The sequence below is a fragment of the Xenopus laevis genome, chromosome 1S (genome assembly GCF_017654675.1).
Source record: "Xenopus laevis strain J_2021 chromosome 1S, Xenopus_laevis_v10.1, whole genome shotgun sequence".
Classification (NCBI taxonomy): domain Eukaryota; kingdom Metazoa; phylum Chordata; class Amphibia; order Anura; family Pipidae; genus Xenopus; species Xenopus laevis.
In genome coordinates, this window is record NC_054372.1 from 142817161 (window position 1) to 142834742 (window position 17582).

Below are 17582 nucleotides of genomic sequence, written 5' to 3' on the forward strand. Positions count from 1 at the left end.
AGCAACCTCCAGGATAATCGACGAGTTTCTAACGCTGGAATAAATCAGTAACCGAGGGGCTGTAAATCAAAACAGAGCGTTTAGCTAAGAAGATAAAAAAAAAAAAAACCAGAGCAGGACGAGTCCACGCCCACTGCAGCAAAGCGAGAGGGGAGTTGCGCCTCTCCAAGGCCCTGCCCGTCGTTCCTCCCCACACACACACACACAGCGGGCGGGAAGGCGTCAGCGTCTAACACAAGCAACGACTGAGCCAGTGCAGCGAGCCTGGGGCGCCGCCTCGTCATCCGCGTTCTCGCTCCCCACCAGAGAGACGGCCACACCCACGGAGGCGCAGACGGAACGAGCCGTGTAATCGCCGCCGCAGCAGCTCCGGAGAAACTCTCCCCACCGCATTTAATAAAGCAAAACATGGCAGCGGCAGGAGCTGCGTCTAACCCCGGCGGGGGTCCGGAGATGGTGCGGGGCCAGGCGTTCGACGTAGGCCCTCGATACATCAATCTGGCTTATATCGGCGAGGGAGCGTACGGCATGGTGTGGTGAGTGCATGGAGGGCACGGGCGTCTCTCTTTCCTATTCCTCCTAATGGCTTTCCCCTCCTTCAGGCCGCAGCATGTTGGGATATATCCGGCCCTCTCCAGCTTGTGCAGCCACCTCCCCACACACTGCCAAGCCTTGAACTGCCAGGGACAGCTTGCTGCCAGCTCTGCCCTTTATAACTCCATAATCAATCATTATATTAGCTTCTATTGCTTTCCATCATTCATTATTGCCTTGCACTTGCATTAAGCAATCCCCTCCTAGCCTTTAATCACACTGCATGCATTGATTTCCACCATATTATTGCTCGCTCTCTCCCCCTAAATGCAGCTGGTTCCCCCCACAGCTGCAGTGTTGTGGTGCCTTCCAGTCTTTCCTCTGGTTTATGAGAACAAATGTCAAGCTAGATCAGTCTGAAAAGGGCTTTAGGGGTAGACTTAAACCCACCATGCAACCTGTAACTGTCTTTTAAATAGCCAATGTATCAGGCGTTGAACTTGCAAGTCTCATATCCACTGACAGAAGAATTGCTGGAGAATAGATTGGAGGCCATGTTATACTTGCATGCAATAATTCTATATGGGCATGTTGTGGGCGTATTTGTAAAGTGTTAGGGGTTTGAGGTTTGTTCTTAGTCCTATGTGAAACCATTCGTATTCAATCGGGAGTCCACTTTTGATGAGACACCTATGACTAAGTGCCGGAGCGTACAAAACGCGTAAGGTGGGCCATGTGGGGTCAGTATGTATCCAATTTTTAATTTGAATCTGAATAAATAATCTATTTTTACTATTGAAAAGCCTTGGGAACATATATCTTTTGATATTAATTGTTTTGCTATGTGAAACATGCCCAAAAGCTGAGGCCAAGAAGTAAAGTTAAAAAGCCAATTTATCATCGCTCATTTGTGCCGTTTTCTTCCTTAAGGCAGGACCTCCTATTTTTGCCGTCTCACCAGAGCTTAGGAAAAATGCTCTGCCGACTGCAAGCAGCGCATAGTTTAGTTTTCTACTAGCTCATTGGATGGCTAGTCTTTTAACGTTTTAAATGTATTTATTGCTACTTGCTTAGTGGCAAGAACTTTTAAAATAGGAATTGTTTCCCCCTTCATCAACCAAGTCTGACTTCTATATCATGTGCAACACAAGCCATACGTGACTTTAATATGAGCCATTCGTTTTCAGTTTAATAGCCCAGTGTTGTTTGGCCATACATAGAGCAATATAGTTGAATTCTCAACCTGCATTCCGAGTAGGAAGAGTTTCAGAATGGCATTGCATAATATCATCAAATCGCAGTTCTTTTCCCTGTTAAAGTCTGGTAACGATGGTGGTACAGTTGTATTTTGTGGGGGAGCATTGCCCTCCTCCACATTGGTTTTGAATTAAGTCGTTCATCTGGGAGCCTAAATGCAGTTTGGACATAATTGTGCAGCCAAATGATGCGCAACATATTTAGACCCGCGGCCCAATAAACACAATGGAAGGAAATATGATGCTTTCTGGTTGCTTTTAGTCCAGCTAACCATGTATATTAGGCCAGCTATGCATCCTTGGTACATGGGTGATTTAAATTTTGTTATAGTAAGTTCACAAAGCTGTATTGTGCATAAAAAGTGTCTAGAAGTTTGAATAACAGATGCAAATGGCTGAAAGGTTTTAAAGCCTACAGGAAAGTACGTCTCATGCCAATTATGTGGCAATCTATAGCTACTTTTATAGTGGTTGATCAATGAATTATTAAAGAGTACAAGAACAAATTTGTCATTGCACTGTAATTGCAGGTAAAGTTGCTGTACCGTGTTAGCCAGTAAAAATGTTACAGGGCAACCCTTTTGAAATAAAAAATAACAAAGGTATAAAGGTGATACCTTTATTGGCTAACTAATATAATCATAGCAAGCTTTCAGAACATTTTAGTTCCTTTTTCAAGCTGATTACAATGAAGCTGTGGTGTTCTCTGCTATATATACAACATTCAGCTCATAGGTCAAATGACCAACAAAAAAATATCAATCTATGTAAGGTGTCGGTCATTTACGAGGGGATCTGCAATTTACAATGTGTCTTTCTTACTGCGGTAATAAAAATATTCCCAAACATTTACTAGCATCCTTGGAAATACTCTGCATTTTGCCATGTAGGTTGCCAGTCAAACCCAAGCTAGAGGTGGGTGGCTAGTAGTCAAGCAGTTTATCTTGTCCTTTGTAAAGGTAGAGCTGTGATTGGCTACCTACAACTTACTGTGTTTCTGGAAAATTACCTTTAGAGTCTTGGCAAAGCTCAAGAAAGTTTGGAATACTAGGAAGAAGTTAGAGCATCATTGATCTCCTCTTCCTTATCTCCATGATGGGCCATGTAGACAAAGATATAATTGGTATGTCTTTGCCCATATTTATCTAATCACTTTTTTTTTTTTTTTTTTTTAAGATTAACAAACTAACAGAAGACAAATCAAGCCCCAATTTTTTTTAATGAAAAGTGATATATTGAAGGATAAGAGAGAGGCTTTAATGTAGTGAGGTGTGTCATATTTAAGGCTCCTCACAGTGACCTCAGTCACTACCACTTTTATTATGGGCAGTGCTTATATTTGATTTAAATGCCACTCCAAAGAGGAATACCAAGTTGGGTACTTTACAAAATGTGTCCTCTACAAACAGCCTTTACTTGTCCCTTAAATAATAGTGAGCTGCACAGAACCACATTAGTGTGCAAAAAATGTGAATTGCTATACTCTGAGATGTTAGTATCTAAAATGTTAAGCAGGAAAGGCTTGACACTGTTCTTAATATGTTAATATGTAAATTTATTTACAGAGGGGAACAATTATGAGATGTCTTGTTCAGTGTTGACTTGAAATTGTATTGTTGTAACAGCATTTATTTAGATTTTGTTTGTCATGTTTATTCTAGCTGTTTTATGTTTCATCATTTTTGTATACACAAAACCAGTCCTAAAATTCTGGAAGCTGTTATAACTAATCATCTTTGCGGCAAAACACTGCAATAAATTTAGCTCATCGCTAGTCATAACCTATGGACAGATTTCTTTTTTTTTTTTTAAAGTCAATTTCTCTGGGCAATAAAAAAGGAAATGTTGATAAATGTACACAGTATCTAGTTAAACCATTTAAATCCTGCACCATTTCTAAAAAGCAAGATTTAATAAAATTTTTGTATTTTTTTTCTACTTTTGAGTACAACTTATGAATATATATTTTAAGGGTACTGGCACACGCATGATGTGACAAAACATTTTAAATTGTTGCTATTGTCCTGATGCTCAGCTGAGTCCCATGATTGCAGACCTGTTAGGAGAGAAACATCAGCCTGTCAATTTATGCCCTTGCCAAGCAGAAATTTCTAATTTTCTGGTTGGGTAATCCTTTGGGAAGGTCCTAAGCATAGGCCAATAAGCTGCTGTCATTACTGGTCCTCTATGATATTTGATGGTGTACTTAGGCCAAAACAGATTTATTTCCAGAATTTGGAACCACACCTATAACCGAGAAATAATTGGCAAGTACAGATACCAACACGTATTTGTACAGCATGCCAACAAAAAAAGAGCATTAAACAAAGGGGTGTGGGGTGAAGGGTACAGGCTTCTATGCAAGTACAGCTGCAGGGGGATTTATTTCTTCTTTTAATAGTAAGTGTTCCATGATTTTAATCTACTACCTTTCTCTCAGTAATCAAAGTGCTGAGTTTGCAGACCAAACTAGAACATGTCTTTCCATTACCGCAGACTTGCATACAGAGTAAAAGACAGACATAAATATGTCTACTCGGGACAGTTAAAAAAAGGTCCTGATCTAAATCTTAAAGAAGCAATATACACCAATGTTTCCACCAATGTTATTTTGACACACATCATTTAAAAGTTTCTTCAACTCATCCACTTTTCTACTTGCACAGACTTTTTTCTTTAAACTGTTTGTAGAAGGGTCTGAGGTGGTTAATGTATCTTTGTTTTTATTTTACCTATGTTCCAATGTAACATATTTCAATGAAATTTATATTTCTTGTTTTATTTCCTTTGCCATCTGTGAAGATGTTACTGGTTAAACTTTTCAGTTTTTAGGTTTATGTCAGAGAAAATAGTAGGCACTCCTTATTTTATGCTGAATATGTTTTTTATGATTTTTCTGTTGGGCTATTACGAGGCAGCTACAAAAAGCTATAAATCTAGGTGTGATATAAGGTTTGCCTAAGCTGCCAGTGTTTCGTGCTGGAAGGTCACAGTCCACATTATTGCCCTCCTATTATACTTTATTCCTTTTACAAGAATGCAGCCAAAAAGGGATGCACATGAATTAATCCATAGCATGGAGATTTCTAATAGACTATATATCTGTCTGAATAGGTATTCCTTGTACAGGTATGGGTTATCCAGAAAGTTCTGAATTACGAAAAGGCTGTCTCCCTTGGACTTCGTTATGATAAAATAATCCAATTTTTTTTTTTTTTTTTTTTTTTTAAAAACCTCTCTCTCTAATAAACTAGTACCTTGTACTTAATTAAGGCCAATGTAGAATTAAACCTTATTGGAAGCAAAACCAGTTTATTGGGAGTTTTTTAACATTTACATGATTTTCTAGTAGATATTTTCTAGGTATGAAGAGCCAAATTATGGAAAGATCCATTATCTGGAAAACTCCAGGTCCCAAGCATTCTGGATAACAGGTCCCATACCTGTACTAAGCCAAACGATTTAGAAATCTCATTTTGCTGCAAGCAGCATAAACTCTACCTTAAAGACCCCCTAGTAATTAGAGCTGTATATCTAGGACTATAAAATGTATTACATCTCCAAAAAATTAAGATGTTATTAGATTATTAGAACACTGTCCGTGTTTTCTCCTGTGTGCACATGCAATTTAATCTTAAACATAAGATCATTATCTCACTAAAGAGCCCTGCAAGATCTGTGGAATTTATTGTCAAGTCTGCACTGGTTTTGCAGCATGCTTTACAATTTATTAAGGAAACAATTTCTCAATCTGTTTGGATTGCTCTGAAATCTTTGTTTTCACTTTCTCTCCAAGAGAAATACATCTCTTGCAAATGTATTTTTCTTTATTTCAACTATAATTGAATTGAATAATTTTTTTGTGTATTTTTTATAAACATGTTTGTGCTATTTAGATACAGACTCTGTGCTTATTGATTTACACTACCACTAACAACATTAGATTATACAAATCTTAAAGGGTTACAGATTACATGATTTATTAGCAAATTTTATTGTCATACAGCAAGTAGTTAAACAAGCCCTATAACTGTAAAAGATCCATGCATCTGACAATACAGCTGTCTATTTGGTCATTCTTGACTGTACTACCTGAACATACTATTAGAAATCTCTTAATGGTATGCATCCATTCTGCCAACAGGATGATTAGTTGGATGATCACCGAAAATCTGCCCATGTGATAGGAAAAGGCATAGCATCTTTTGTCATAATTGTACTTCACAAAAGTAGGATGTAGAAATTTGGAGGTAGGACTAGATCAGGTGGCTCTGACAGTTCTAGGCCGTCAAGATTTGTCTGACCCGTCTTATTTATCCTTAAAGGAGGAGGAACGCTACCGAAGCAGTATATTGCCAATAGATTAGCCACAATAGTGCAAGCTATAACACTATATTTATATATATATTTTCTGTTGAATGCTTTACCATACCCGAGTAAACCGATCTAGAAGCTCTCTGTTTGTTTAGGAAAGCAGCTGCCATAATAGATTGGTGTGACATCACTTCCTGCCTAAGTTTCTCCCTCACTCATAGCTCTTACCTTAGATTACAGCAGGGAAGGGGAGAGGCACGCAAACTGAGCATGCTCAAGCCCTAGCTCTTGAGGTTTATGCTGAAAACAGAAAGTCTGATACCGAAGCCCATGTATATACAATAGGACATAAATGATGTGATTCTTTTGACAGAGGACTCTGAGCAGCATTACTTTGAGAGTTTACTGGTGTATTTATATAGACCTTTCTGATAAAGCTTACTTTATTTTAGCCTTTCCTTCTTCTTTAAAAGGGCATCGTTTTTTTTTGCTACTTTCCATAATAATTTGTCTAATAATATATATTGGGTAATCTAAAGAAATTAAGGTACTGGTATTTTCTTCAATTATTGTTTTTGCCTATCTGCTTGCAATTACAGGATATCCACACCACTTTTCCACAACCTTTATCACCTCTGGTCCCCCTCGTTATATTCTGGGTACAAATGCCTTTATTTATGCCCACTGAGGCATGGACTGGTGCACATGATGTATAATGTCATTGAAGTGCTGTGTATAGGCCCTTTATACTTATACTATATTGGGGCAATGTAGCAAATATAGAACAGATTTTAAGGAAAATTCCCACAATGCCTTGCAAGTACAGCAATTAGAAGACATTGGATCACACAATTATTGTGCAACAGCTTTTAACAGCACACATTTGTATGGTTCTATAAAGATCTCATGCTATGTACTGTTTCTAAAGGTTATATGACAGTCATTGCATTTTGCATGTACTTGCAAATATTTAGTGCTGTTTTGTTTTTGATAGTTGTGCTGCGCCACATGGCAAATCTCCAAGGCAGTTGACAACACATATCTGAAAATCATTAGAACTATTTATGTACAGGAGGACTATATCTAGTTTCTGTGATGAGATTATACTGTCAAAGATATTTTGTCTGCAGAACAGCCAGCTTTTGTTCAGATATCTTTGAAAATCTAAACAGCTGGATCACTTGGGCACTTTGGCAAGCTTTGTGTGTTGGCTATCATTTAGTTTATGCTGTTTGAACCCCCATGTGAACCCCCCTTGCCTTCCATCATAAAATTGGAAGCCACCATACCATGTCAGTGTAAACCCCATATGGTGATCTTATCAATTTACCCCAGTTCTAGGCTGTTGCTTGGTTGCATTTTTGAAAATGTTTTCTGACCAAAGCATTGGTCCCACAGGCTGATTCTCCGCCACTGTAGCATTTATATTGGAAAAACCAACAACCTATTTTTGATGCCATAAGACCTGACGATCATCATTAGGATAGTGATCGTTTGTTTTATGCAACAATTTAAAACTACCCATTCAGATTTAAAATGTAGGGTTAAAGTAAGAAAAATAACAAATCAGACTATATTTTGTCAATTAATTGACAGTAATGATATAAAAGTTATGTCCTGGAAATAGTAGTGACAGTCTCCCTTTTATATCAGGCAATTCATGCAAAGATATAATTGTTACCCAACATAATCTTGTCCAATTGCCAGTCCACATACAGTCCAAAAATCGAAGGAAACTTTTTTTCTTACAACTATATCTGTCGGTTTATGGCCATCTTAACTCCGCTTATCTACTGTAGTAATCCGGACTTGCTGTGTTTTTCTTGAAGATGTTTCATCTGGCTTTCTCAATTCAGAAGGACTGCTTAAAAGGATACTGTCATGGGAAAACATGTTTTGTTTTTTTGTATTTCAAACTGCTGCTCCAGTAGACTTCTGCACTGAAATCCATTTCTCAAAAGACCAAACAGATTTTTTTATATTTAATTTGAAATCTGACATGGGTCTAGACATATTGTTAGTTTCCCAGCTGACCCCAGTCATGTGACTTGTGCTCTGATAAACTTCAGTCAATCTTTACTGCTGCACTGCTGCACTCCCCCCAGGAGCCTATCAGCAGAATAATGGGTATGTAGCGAGATAACCGTTTGCTGGCAGATATATACAACACTCGACAGTAAAAATCCATCTTCCACTGTGACTACTTCAGTTACATTAAGTAGGAAAAACTGTCAGAAAGCAGTTAATGGGGTTGTTCACCTTCCAAATACTTTTTCTTTTCAGTTATTTTGAGATTGTTCTCCAGAAATACTTTTTTTCAATTGCTTTCCATTTTTTTTTTTTTTTATCGTTTTTCTAAAATCTAAATTTTTAAAGTGTTATGTTCCAGTCTCTAGTGTTTCAGTCTGGCAGCTCAGTAATTCAGATGCAGATTCTGAACTGTTATGCTTTTGCAACATTTAGTTGATGCATTTCTCAGGAGTTTTTTTCTGGAGTGTTTGGCAACTATTGTATCAATTCTATCAACTGCCTTTAGGGCAAGGCCAGACGTGGTGTTTTTACGCTGCGTTTTTAAAAAAGCTCCGCCAGGCGTACATATGCATAAACTGCACTACCACTGAAACTAATGGAAAACACACTATGGCAATTCACACAGGGCTCTTGCAAGCCGAAATTCGCCACAGGACACCAGTATTGGCGTTTTTCAGCAGAAACGCCAATACATTAAGAAACTACCAAATCAATAGACTCTATGGGATCTGCACGTTTGAAACCACACTTTGCGTAAATACGCAGCGTATTTAAAATATGGCGTCCAAATTCTCAATGAGAAGAGCATGTTGGGAAAAGAAACCTACGTGCTGAAATACGCATGTTGACGGCCGCGTGTGGTTTCAGTGGCGTATTTATGCCCGGCGTTTCTTTTTTAAACACCACGTCTGGCCTTGCCCTAAATTAAACTCAAGGGATTCTGCTCAGCAGGGACAATGATAACAAATGTATCAACTAAATGTATCCATTTAGAACAGTTTATGTGGTTGGCTACCCCCTCGCAGAGGTGTATTAGAAAGGTGAAAAAACTGATTTACACTTCAATATTAGAAGAACAGTCACACATAGAAAATAGAAAGTAATTGAAAAAAAAATATTTTATTTCTGGTGCTTTATCTGAAACCAACTCAACTGAAAAAAGCATTGGAAGGTGAACAACCCCTTTACATGGTAGAGGGATTTTCTTTGCAGTGTAAACTGTGTAATTTAGAAATAAAAACAACACCATAAAAATCATGACAGAATCCCTTTAAATACCAAGTGGGTTATGGGGGCTCTCAAAGCCCAAGTAAATTAAAAGTAGAGCATAAAGGCGATGATACTGATTTGGCCAAATTCACTAAAGACATAATGCTTAGATGAAGGAGTATTTTACATAAGGGCTGTTTCTGCAAAATATTTGAGGCCTGTATCAGGGATATCGTTTCTTATAAATAAACATGGTTTCTGTGATAGAACAATTTATTACACTTTTTTGTGTGACATTTCAGCAATAGCACTTGAACATTCTCTGATCATTTTGCTGCCTGGACAATTGGTACCACAAACAGTAGGGGACAAAACACTTTAAAGACAGTCTGTACACCTGAATAATGCAGGTCTCTATATAACTGAATCACATAAAATGCATAAAATAGCCAATATGAAAACACTGTAAATGGTTTTTCATTTAGTGTATTTTTTCCAGTACTAAAAACTGACATTGGAAGTACTAAAGGCTGCTTTCTTAGTTTCTTTATTGTGAACACAAACCTAGGGCAAAACAAATACAATGTTAAAAGTCAACAAATAGCTGTTTATTTTACTCCAATGAAAATCGTACAGAATTGCCTCATTTGCCGTTCTTCTTGCAAAGAAATTACCAGCCCTCATTTCTACCATTTGAATCCTGGCAATGCAAATAAAAGGGATCTTGCATATTTTGTTCCATTTATTGACAAGGTTAAACATTAACATTTGACTTTCATCATGCTCTGCCTGGGACTGTCATTTCTTTGTACGGATGTTGGTCTTGTTTCTTGCCGTATTTTCTTTTTGTCAAGCTTTGATTTTGTGTGCATCTTTTATTCATTTATAGCATATATTGGAGGTGTGGGGGGGACACAGAGAATATTAAAAAGGCACCTATAACCTCCCAACAAGTTTTTCCCTCATAAATGGTCAGAATGTAAAATGCTAATTCTTAAAGGGATACTGTCCAAAAAAAATTCTCAAAACGCATCCGTTAATATTAGTGCTCCAGCAGACTGAAAATCCGTTTCTCAAAAGAGCAAACAGTTTTTTTTTTTTTAATTTAATTCTGAAATCTGACATGGGACGACATATTTTCAGTTTTCCAGCAGCCCTCAGTCATGTGACTTGTGCTCTGATAAACTTCAGACACTCTTTACGGCTGTGCTGCAAGTTTGAGTAATATCACCCCCCCCCCCCAGCAACCTAACAGAACAATGGAAAGGTAACCAGATAGCAGCTCCCTAACACAATATAACAACTGCCTGGTAGAGCTAAGAACAGCACTCAATAGTAAAATCCAGGTCCTACTGCAATACATTCCATTACATTGAGTAGGAGAAATAACAGCCTGCCAAAAAGCAGTTCCATCCTAAAGTGCTGACTTTCTCAAAGCACAGGCAAAATAACCCGAGGTGGCTGCATACACACCAATATTACAACTAAAAAAAATACACTTGCTGGTTCAGGAATTACATTTTATATTGTAGAGTGAATTTGCAGGTGTAAACATCATAAAATCATAACAATCCCTTTAAAAACGAATTACAATTAGACCTTGTGTACTGATATCTGGTGTGGTATATACAATATTTCCTGGAACTGAACTTTTGTTTCCATTAATATAGTGCATGTACATTTCAGTGTAAATCTTGCCTCCTAGAACAATCCATCTTATTTTAAAATGATTACTCATAACACTAGCATGAAATATCTGGAGCTCTTTGCCTTTAAGAAAATGTGTATCAGTCCAGCAAACTTTGTATAAAGATATCTGTTATTGTAAGGACTGTAGTATTTGTCTAAACTATAATTATCTCAAATGAATTGCTTGACTTAAAGATCAACTTAACAATTTAACCTAAAAATAAACTATTAAATGGGGGGTTTTAAGCTTTAGTTTTGTTCTGAAACAACACCATTTAGTAGCCCAAAGAAATGTATACTTTTATTCCAACTGTAAACTTCTCACAAGAAATTGTAAATGTGCTGCTGGAAAGTGATGTTTAGAATACACTGGAACACTTAACTAAAACTTTAGGTCTGCACTAAAACTGCTCCGTAGAGCTTCTTTGGATTGCACACTGCTGGTAACACCATAAAGAGAAAATATTTTGTTTCAGTGTTTCTTGTTGGCACCAGGCTTTTTTTTGTATTTTTTTTTTTAAATATGGTTGAGTAGTGAACAGCTTACAGTATCTTTTTTGTGTTAGTCGGATATGGACCTTATGAATACTTCTATAACAGTCCCATTGCTGCACAGTAGCTTATTTCTATAAATTAACAATTATACCAGTGCTGAGGGACAGTTTTTTTTTTTTTAAATGCATGCAAACCCTTTAATTTTTAATAGGGAACCCCCGAATCCGTTGCGAGAGATTCGGCCGTATGCCGAACCAAATCCTAATTTGCATGTGCAAATTAGGGGTGGGAAGGGGAAAAAATTTAGCTTCCTTGTTTTTTGACAAAAAGTCACTACATTTCCCTCCCTGCCACTAATTTGCATATGCAAATGAGGATTTGGTTTCGGCCGGGCAGAAGGATTCAGCTGAATCTGAATCCTGCTGAAAGGCCGAATCCTGGATTCGGTGCATCGCTAATTTTTAATGTTAGTGGCGTCTAGCTCTTGCTAGTAGTGATGTGCGTTTCGAGAAAATCTCGGCCTGTGCCCACCCGTATCCGCCATCTCCCCTCTATTTATGGACCCGTGCCACCTCACCCAACGACACAAATAGGTGGGCGCACACCTATGAAGGCAGAAGAGCTCAGACTAAACACACCCGAAAGCGATGTGCTGAGGTTTGCCCGACCAGTGGTTGTTGGGCCGACCCACTCATCACTACTTACAGTTATTCTGTACATTACCACAATGAATTTTAAATGAAACCACTCAGTCTGCAGTTGAACTGCAGACTTTCAGCTTTAATTCAGTGGGTTGAACAAAAAGATTGCACAAAAATCAGAGAAACTAAAGCCTTTTTTTTTTTAACACTATCACTTCATTTCAGGGGCTCAAGTATTTGGACAAATTAAAAAACTGAAAATAAAATGTTCATTTCTAATACTTGGTTGAAAACCCTTTGCTGGCAATGACAGCCTGAAGTCTTGAACTCATGGACATCACCAGATTCTGGGTTTCCTCCTTTAATGCTCTGCCAGGCCTTTACTGCAGCGGCTTTCAGTTGCTGTTTGTTTGTGGGCCTTTCTGTTGGAAGTTTAGTCTTCAACAAGTGAAATGCGTGCTCAATTGGGTTCAGATCAGGTGACTGAATTGGCCATTCAAGAATATTCTACTTCTTTGCTGGGTTGCTTTGTCTGTATGTTTTGGGTCTGTATTATGAAATGCTTCCCAATCAATTTGGCTGCATTTAGCTGGATATGAGCAGTGTTTCTGAACACCTCTGAATTCATTCGGCCGCTTCTGTCCTGTGTCACATCTTGGATAAACACTAGTGTCCCAGTGCCATTGGCAGCCATGAACGCCCAAGCCATCACACTGCCTCCGCCATGTTTTACAGATGATGTGGTATGATTTGGATCATGAGCTGTTTCACACCTTCTCCATACTTCTTTCTTGCAATCATTCAGGTAGAGGTTAATCTTAGTTTCATGAACCAGTAACACCAAAAAATGTAAGTGTTTTAAGGTAATGAAAATATCATGTAGTGTTGCCCTGCACTGGTAAAACTGATCTGTTTGCTTCAGAAACACTACTATAGTTCATATAAACAAGCTGCTGTGGAGCAATGGCGGAAATTGAAAACTTGTTATATGGCACAGGTTAACTAATGGATAACGGATAACACCATTAGACAGAGCTTATTTGCTATCTGCTGTGTAACCTGAGCCTTTTCTCATTTGAATGGCTGCCCCCTTGCTACACAGCAGCTTATTTATTTTAACAATAGTAGTGTTTCTTAAGCAAACACCACAGTTTTACCAGTGCAGGGCAACACTACATTATATTTTCATTACTTTAAAACACTTATTTTTTGACGTTACTGTTCCTTTAAAGAGCAGATTAGAGAAACTGTAGAATACAGTGCGTTTAGTTCTTACACTGAAAGATAAATGGGGTTCAGATACCAATTATGCCTCTCAACATGACTCTTCAGGAGCATACCTGCAGAAGCCTCAGTAACGCATAGAGCGGGCGGCATAGGTGGAGGGTAGGGGACCAGCTCCCACTCGCTTCCCACGTAGATAGGTAGAAACTTGCTGGGGATCGAATTGGAAGGGAGGGTTTTGGGGTCCTATGCTAGCTGTAATTACTTGGGCTAAGTTTTGACCGCCACACCTGCCACTTTAACAGCTTAAAAACACCACCACTTGTCCACCATATGCCTGTGGTTTTAGTTTAATGTTTTTTAGGGACACTGGTCCCACACATCTTCCTGATGTAAGGAGGAGTAAGTCTGTCTATGTGTTGGTGTGCTGTGTGGGCATGGCCCAGTGCTTGTTTTAGGTTTTAAATTGGTTTCATTAAGTTTTTTTGCGCCTGTCGACTAATCGCCTCGTCTTCTGAGCGACTATCTCCCCTAACTGCCTCAGCGTGTTTTCCCATAGGCTACAATGAAAAGTCGCCTGCACTAATGCACATGTGGCGATGCATTTTCTATAGTCGCCAGAAGTTGCCTCACTGAGTGAAAAGGTTTCCTGCTCTCCTTAGTTAAAATGGAAATTTGGGGAAGTCGGGCTACTTTCCCCATGAAAGAGCACAGGCACCCTGACTTGCTATATAGACTGACCACTACTGAACAGAAACATTGGTCAGTAGTGATGAGCAAAATTTTGCTCCAGGTTTTGCCATGATAGACTCCAATGGGTGAAAAAATAGAAGAAAAAAGGTATTCTTGTACTTGAGTTTTTAATCTTTTGTTAATAAAATTGAGGCAATTCTTTTTTTAAATATGTACCTTACGATGAGGATATGCCTGTGAGGGTTTTTAATGAAGTATTTAATATTTTCTAAAGCACTTTATTAGAAAAAGCTCAATTTTTTTGATTCCTTCAAAGAAGCTCAATTTTTTTGATTCCTTCAAAGAAGTACAGCTTTGTTGCTATGGCAATTTAAGCTGCCATCATGTCAAGAAAATGAGAGAATAGAATTTAGGAAAGTAGCGATATTTATGGAAATAAGCATTTTAAGCATTTTTTTTTTTTTTGCTTTTTAACTTAAGTATGCCACACATTTGATATACTGAAAGTATCTGATTCACAGAAATAGTCACTTTTAAATCAATAAAAAAAATGTTTTGTTAAACCCATAGGTTTAGTGTTTTACCATGTATTTATTTAACTGGCAAATTGTAAATCTGATTAGAAGCCTGCACTGTTTAACCAAGAGGTCACGTACAGGTTTCAATAAAATAGGGCCCTTGTGGGGAAATTACTTAAAGAATGTCAAGTCAAGAGTGAGTTTGTCATTTCATCCATATACGTTTGTACAGTACAGAGTGAAACGAAACAACGTTCTTCTAGGACCATGGTGCTACACACAACATAGATGTACCGGACAACAAGACCGTGCACACTAAAAAAAGCACAAAAACCACAAAAAAAGAGATGGCACCTTGTGATCCGGAGAGGCCGCTGCAATCTACTGTTGCGACGCCATCTTGTCCACCACTAGGCCCACCGTCTCCTCTGAGGTGCCCCACGTCACCAGGCCAGCAGTCTGCCTTGCAGTTCAGGCCCCAGCTCGGTCCCGGGTCAGGATATACCTGATGGTTATTACAGAGCAGTTAACCATAGAAATTTGCCAGTGAAATGCAATAAGATATACATTACAAATGCAAGTAGGAGATTGTAATTGCTGATGCACAAGGTTAAAAAACCAAGATACAATACTCGGGACTTTGTAAACATTTTCTTGTGTTGGGAAATGTTTTATTAGAGTATAGTACACAAAAGCCATGAATATCCTGTAAATTATATAAATTACTCTTATGTCATCAGTTATAAACAGAGCTTAGTGATGTAATTTCTGTCACATGACTCACTAAAATTTGTGTATTATAATAAACTAAAGTACCCCATGTTGGAAAATATGAAGTGACATTGGAGTCCCATGACCTTTATAAAAGCACTGGGCCTTTGGCCTCATGCTTTTTATATGTTCATGGAACTCCTCTGACTTATAATATCCTTATTGTACAGTAGGGGTACTTAATTCACAATATAATAATTACCTTTAAAGGCTTTGATTAATGTGTTAGATTGTTAAACTCTAAAACACATTTTTTTTCAGTTCAGTTGGTTTCATCTAGTGCACCAGAAATAAAGATTAGTTTTCAGTTGCCTGAATTTCTGTTTTTCAACTGTTAATGGAGACATATTATAGATGAAAAGAATGTACCAGTGCCTTTTACTCTTTCAGATATAAAATGTGCTTTAAAAATTTTCTTTTTACTTTATTGAAAATTTCTGCAAAAATTCTACTATTTCTTTACTTTTTGCCTGCTGACTTATCTGGTTGTGGCATATGGCATGGTAGGATAGGAACCAATCCGCAGCTAGGCATTTAAAGCCTGTCTTTGCTTGTGTGACTGCAGGGCTATGATTGGCTGTCCCCATTCTACTGTGCTTCTGGCCCAATGTGAAACAGACACCAAGGGGTATATTTATCAAATAATGAAGTTAGAGATCACCACAGTCCTCTAGAGTGAAATTCTGCCACTCTCCATTCATTTCTATTGGATTTTTAAAAGAGTATTTATCAATAGTTGAAAGTAAAAGTTCACCCTTTGATAAAATCCCAAAGCAATTAATGCTGAATGGCGGAATTTGACTCTAGCAGAATGTGGAGATCTCTAACTTAATTATTTGATAAATATTCCCCCAAGTATTATTTACAATTGCCTACAATTTTTTTTTTTTTTCATTTATCCTATATGTATCCTTTAATGTTCCTGGTGTCAGTCTGGCAGCTCAGTAATCCAGATGCAGGTTCTGAACTTTGCTACATTAGTTGATACATTTCTTCACATTATCTTTGAAATCTTGGGATTTCAAGGACCTTGTGACCCTTTATTGTGTAAATAAATACATTGTGAACATTAAAGCTTAAATAAGATATATTTTAGGGAAAAAAAGTACCGTAGTCCTAAATATCTTTTGTGCAACTAGCATGTGTGGTGCAGGTGAGTTTAGAAGGCATCTTGTTGGGTTTAACTACAGTAATTCAGGAGCAATTGGATTATTTACCATACTCCATACTTGCCTACTTCATTGCATAATTAGCTTTGCCATAAATGGAAGTTTTGTTTAATATTCTTTTTAACCGTATATAGTTACCATGCTTCATATGCACATAATGGATTGTCATTATTAGATTATTGGTGCTCTTTTAGAATTAAATTTTATACATTTATTTTGCATTCAGCAAATAAAAATGCCAAAATTCATTGAAAATAAAAATTTGCACATTATTAGTTTGTTTCATAACTGACACTGTGCATCTGGTCATCTATAACTAGAAACAGTGCTTAATAAATCTGATTAATTGTGGTTGCTTTGTTTTTCAGTTCTGCCCATGACAATGTTAACAAAGTTCGAGTTGCTATCAAGAAAATCAGCCCATTTGAGCATCAGACATACTGCCAGCGAACATTGCGGGAGATCAAAATCTTGCTACGTTTTAAACATGAAAACATCATTGGGATAAACGACATTATTCGCGCTCCAACCATTGAGCAGATGAAAGATGTGTATCCTTGCTATTGAAATTGTACGAGTTTAACAGTCCTATTTTAAAAAGCAGATCTATAGGAAAAATGTATTTTTTTCTTTAACTTGTATAGTTTTTCTTTAGTTTTTCCTCAGTCCGTTATTATTGCCTTAACTTAAACAATCCAGGTACATTGTGCAGGACCTCATGGAGACAGACCTCTATAAGCTCCTGAAGACTCAGCATCTTAGCAATGACCATATCTGCTATTTCTTGTACCAGATTCTGAGAGGATTAAAGTACATCCATTCAGCCAATGTTCTACATCGTGATCTTAAGCCTTCAAATTTGCTGCTTAACACTACCTGTGATCTCAAGGTGAGCAAAATGTCTTCAGCACATATGGGTATTTATAATTGTTAATGTAATTAAAAGAGAACTCCAACAGGAAGCTTGCTTGCTTGCATGAGAAATTCACTTTTTCTCCCTAAACTCTGCCTCAGGACTTTTTAAAGAAACCATAACAC

At 37.7% G+C, this 17582-nt stretch overlaps 1 protein-coding gene across 1 annotated transcript in view; it reads left to right on the forward strand.

Moving 5' to 3' along the window:
- The first annotated feature begins 231 nt into the window (after positions 1-231).
- Positions 232-17582, forward strand: part of mapk1.S (mitogen-activated protein kinase 1 S homeolog) — a 37683-nt gene continuing 20332 nt past the window's right edge. Inside the window, 3 exon segments of the mRNA NM_001090079.1 lie at positions 232-536; positions 16913-17095; positions 17244-17433. Coding sequence (NP_001083548.1) covers positions 409-536; positions 16913-17095; positions 17244-17433 — 501 coding nt within the window. The 5' untranslated portion in view covers positions 232-408.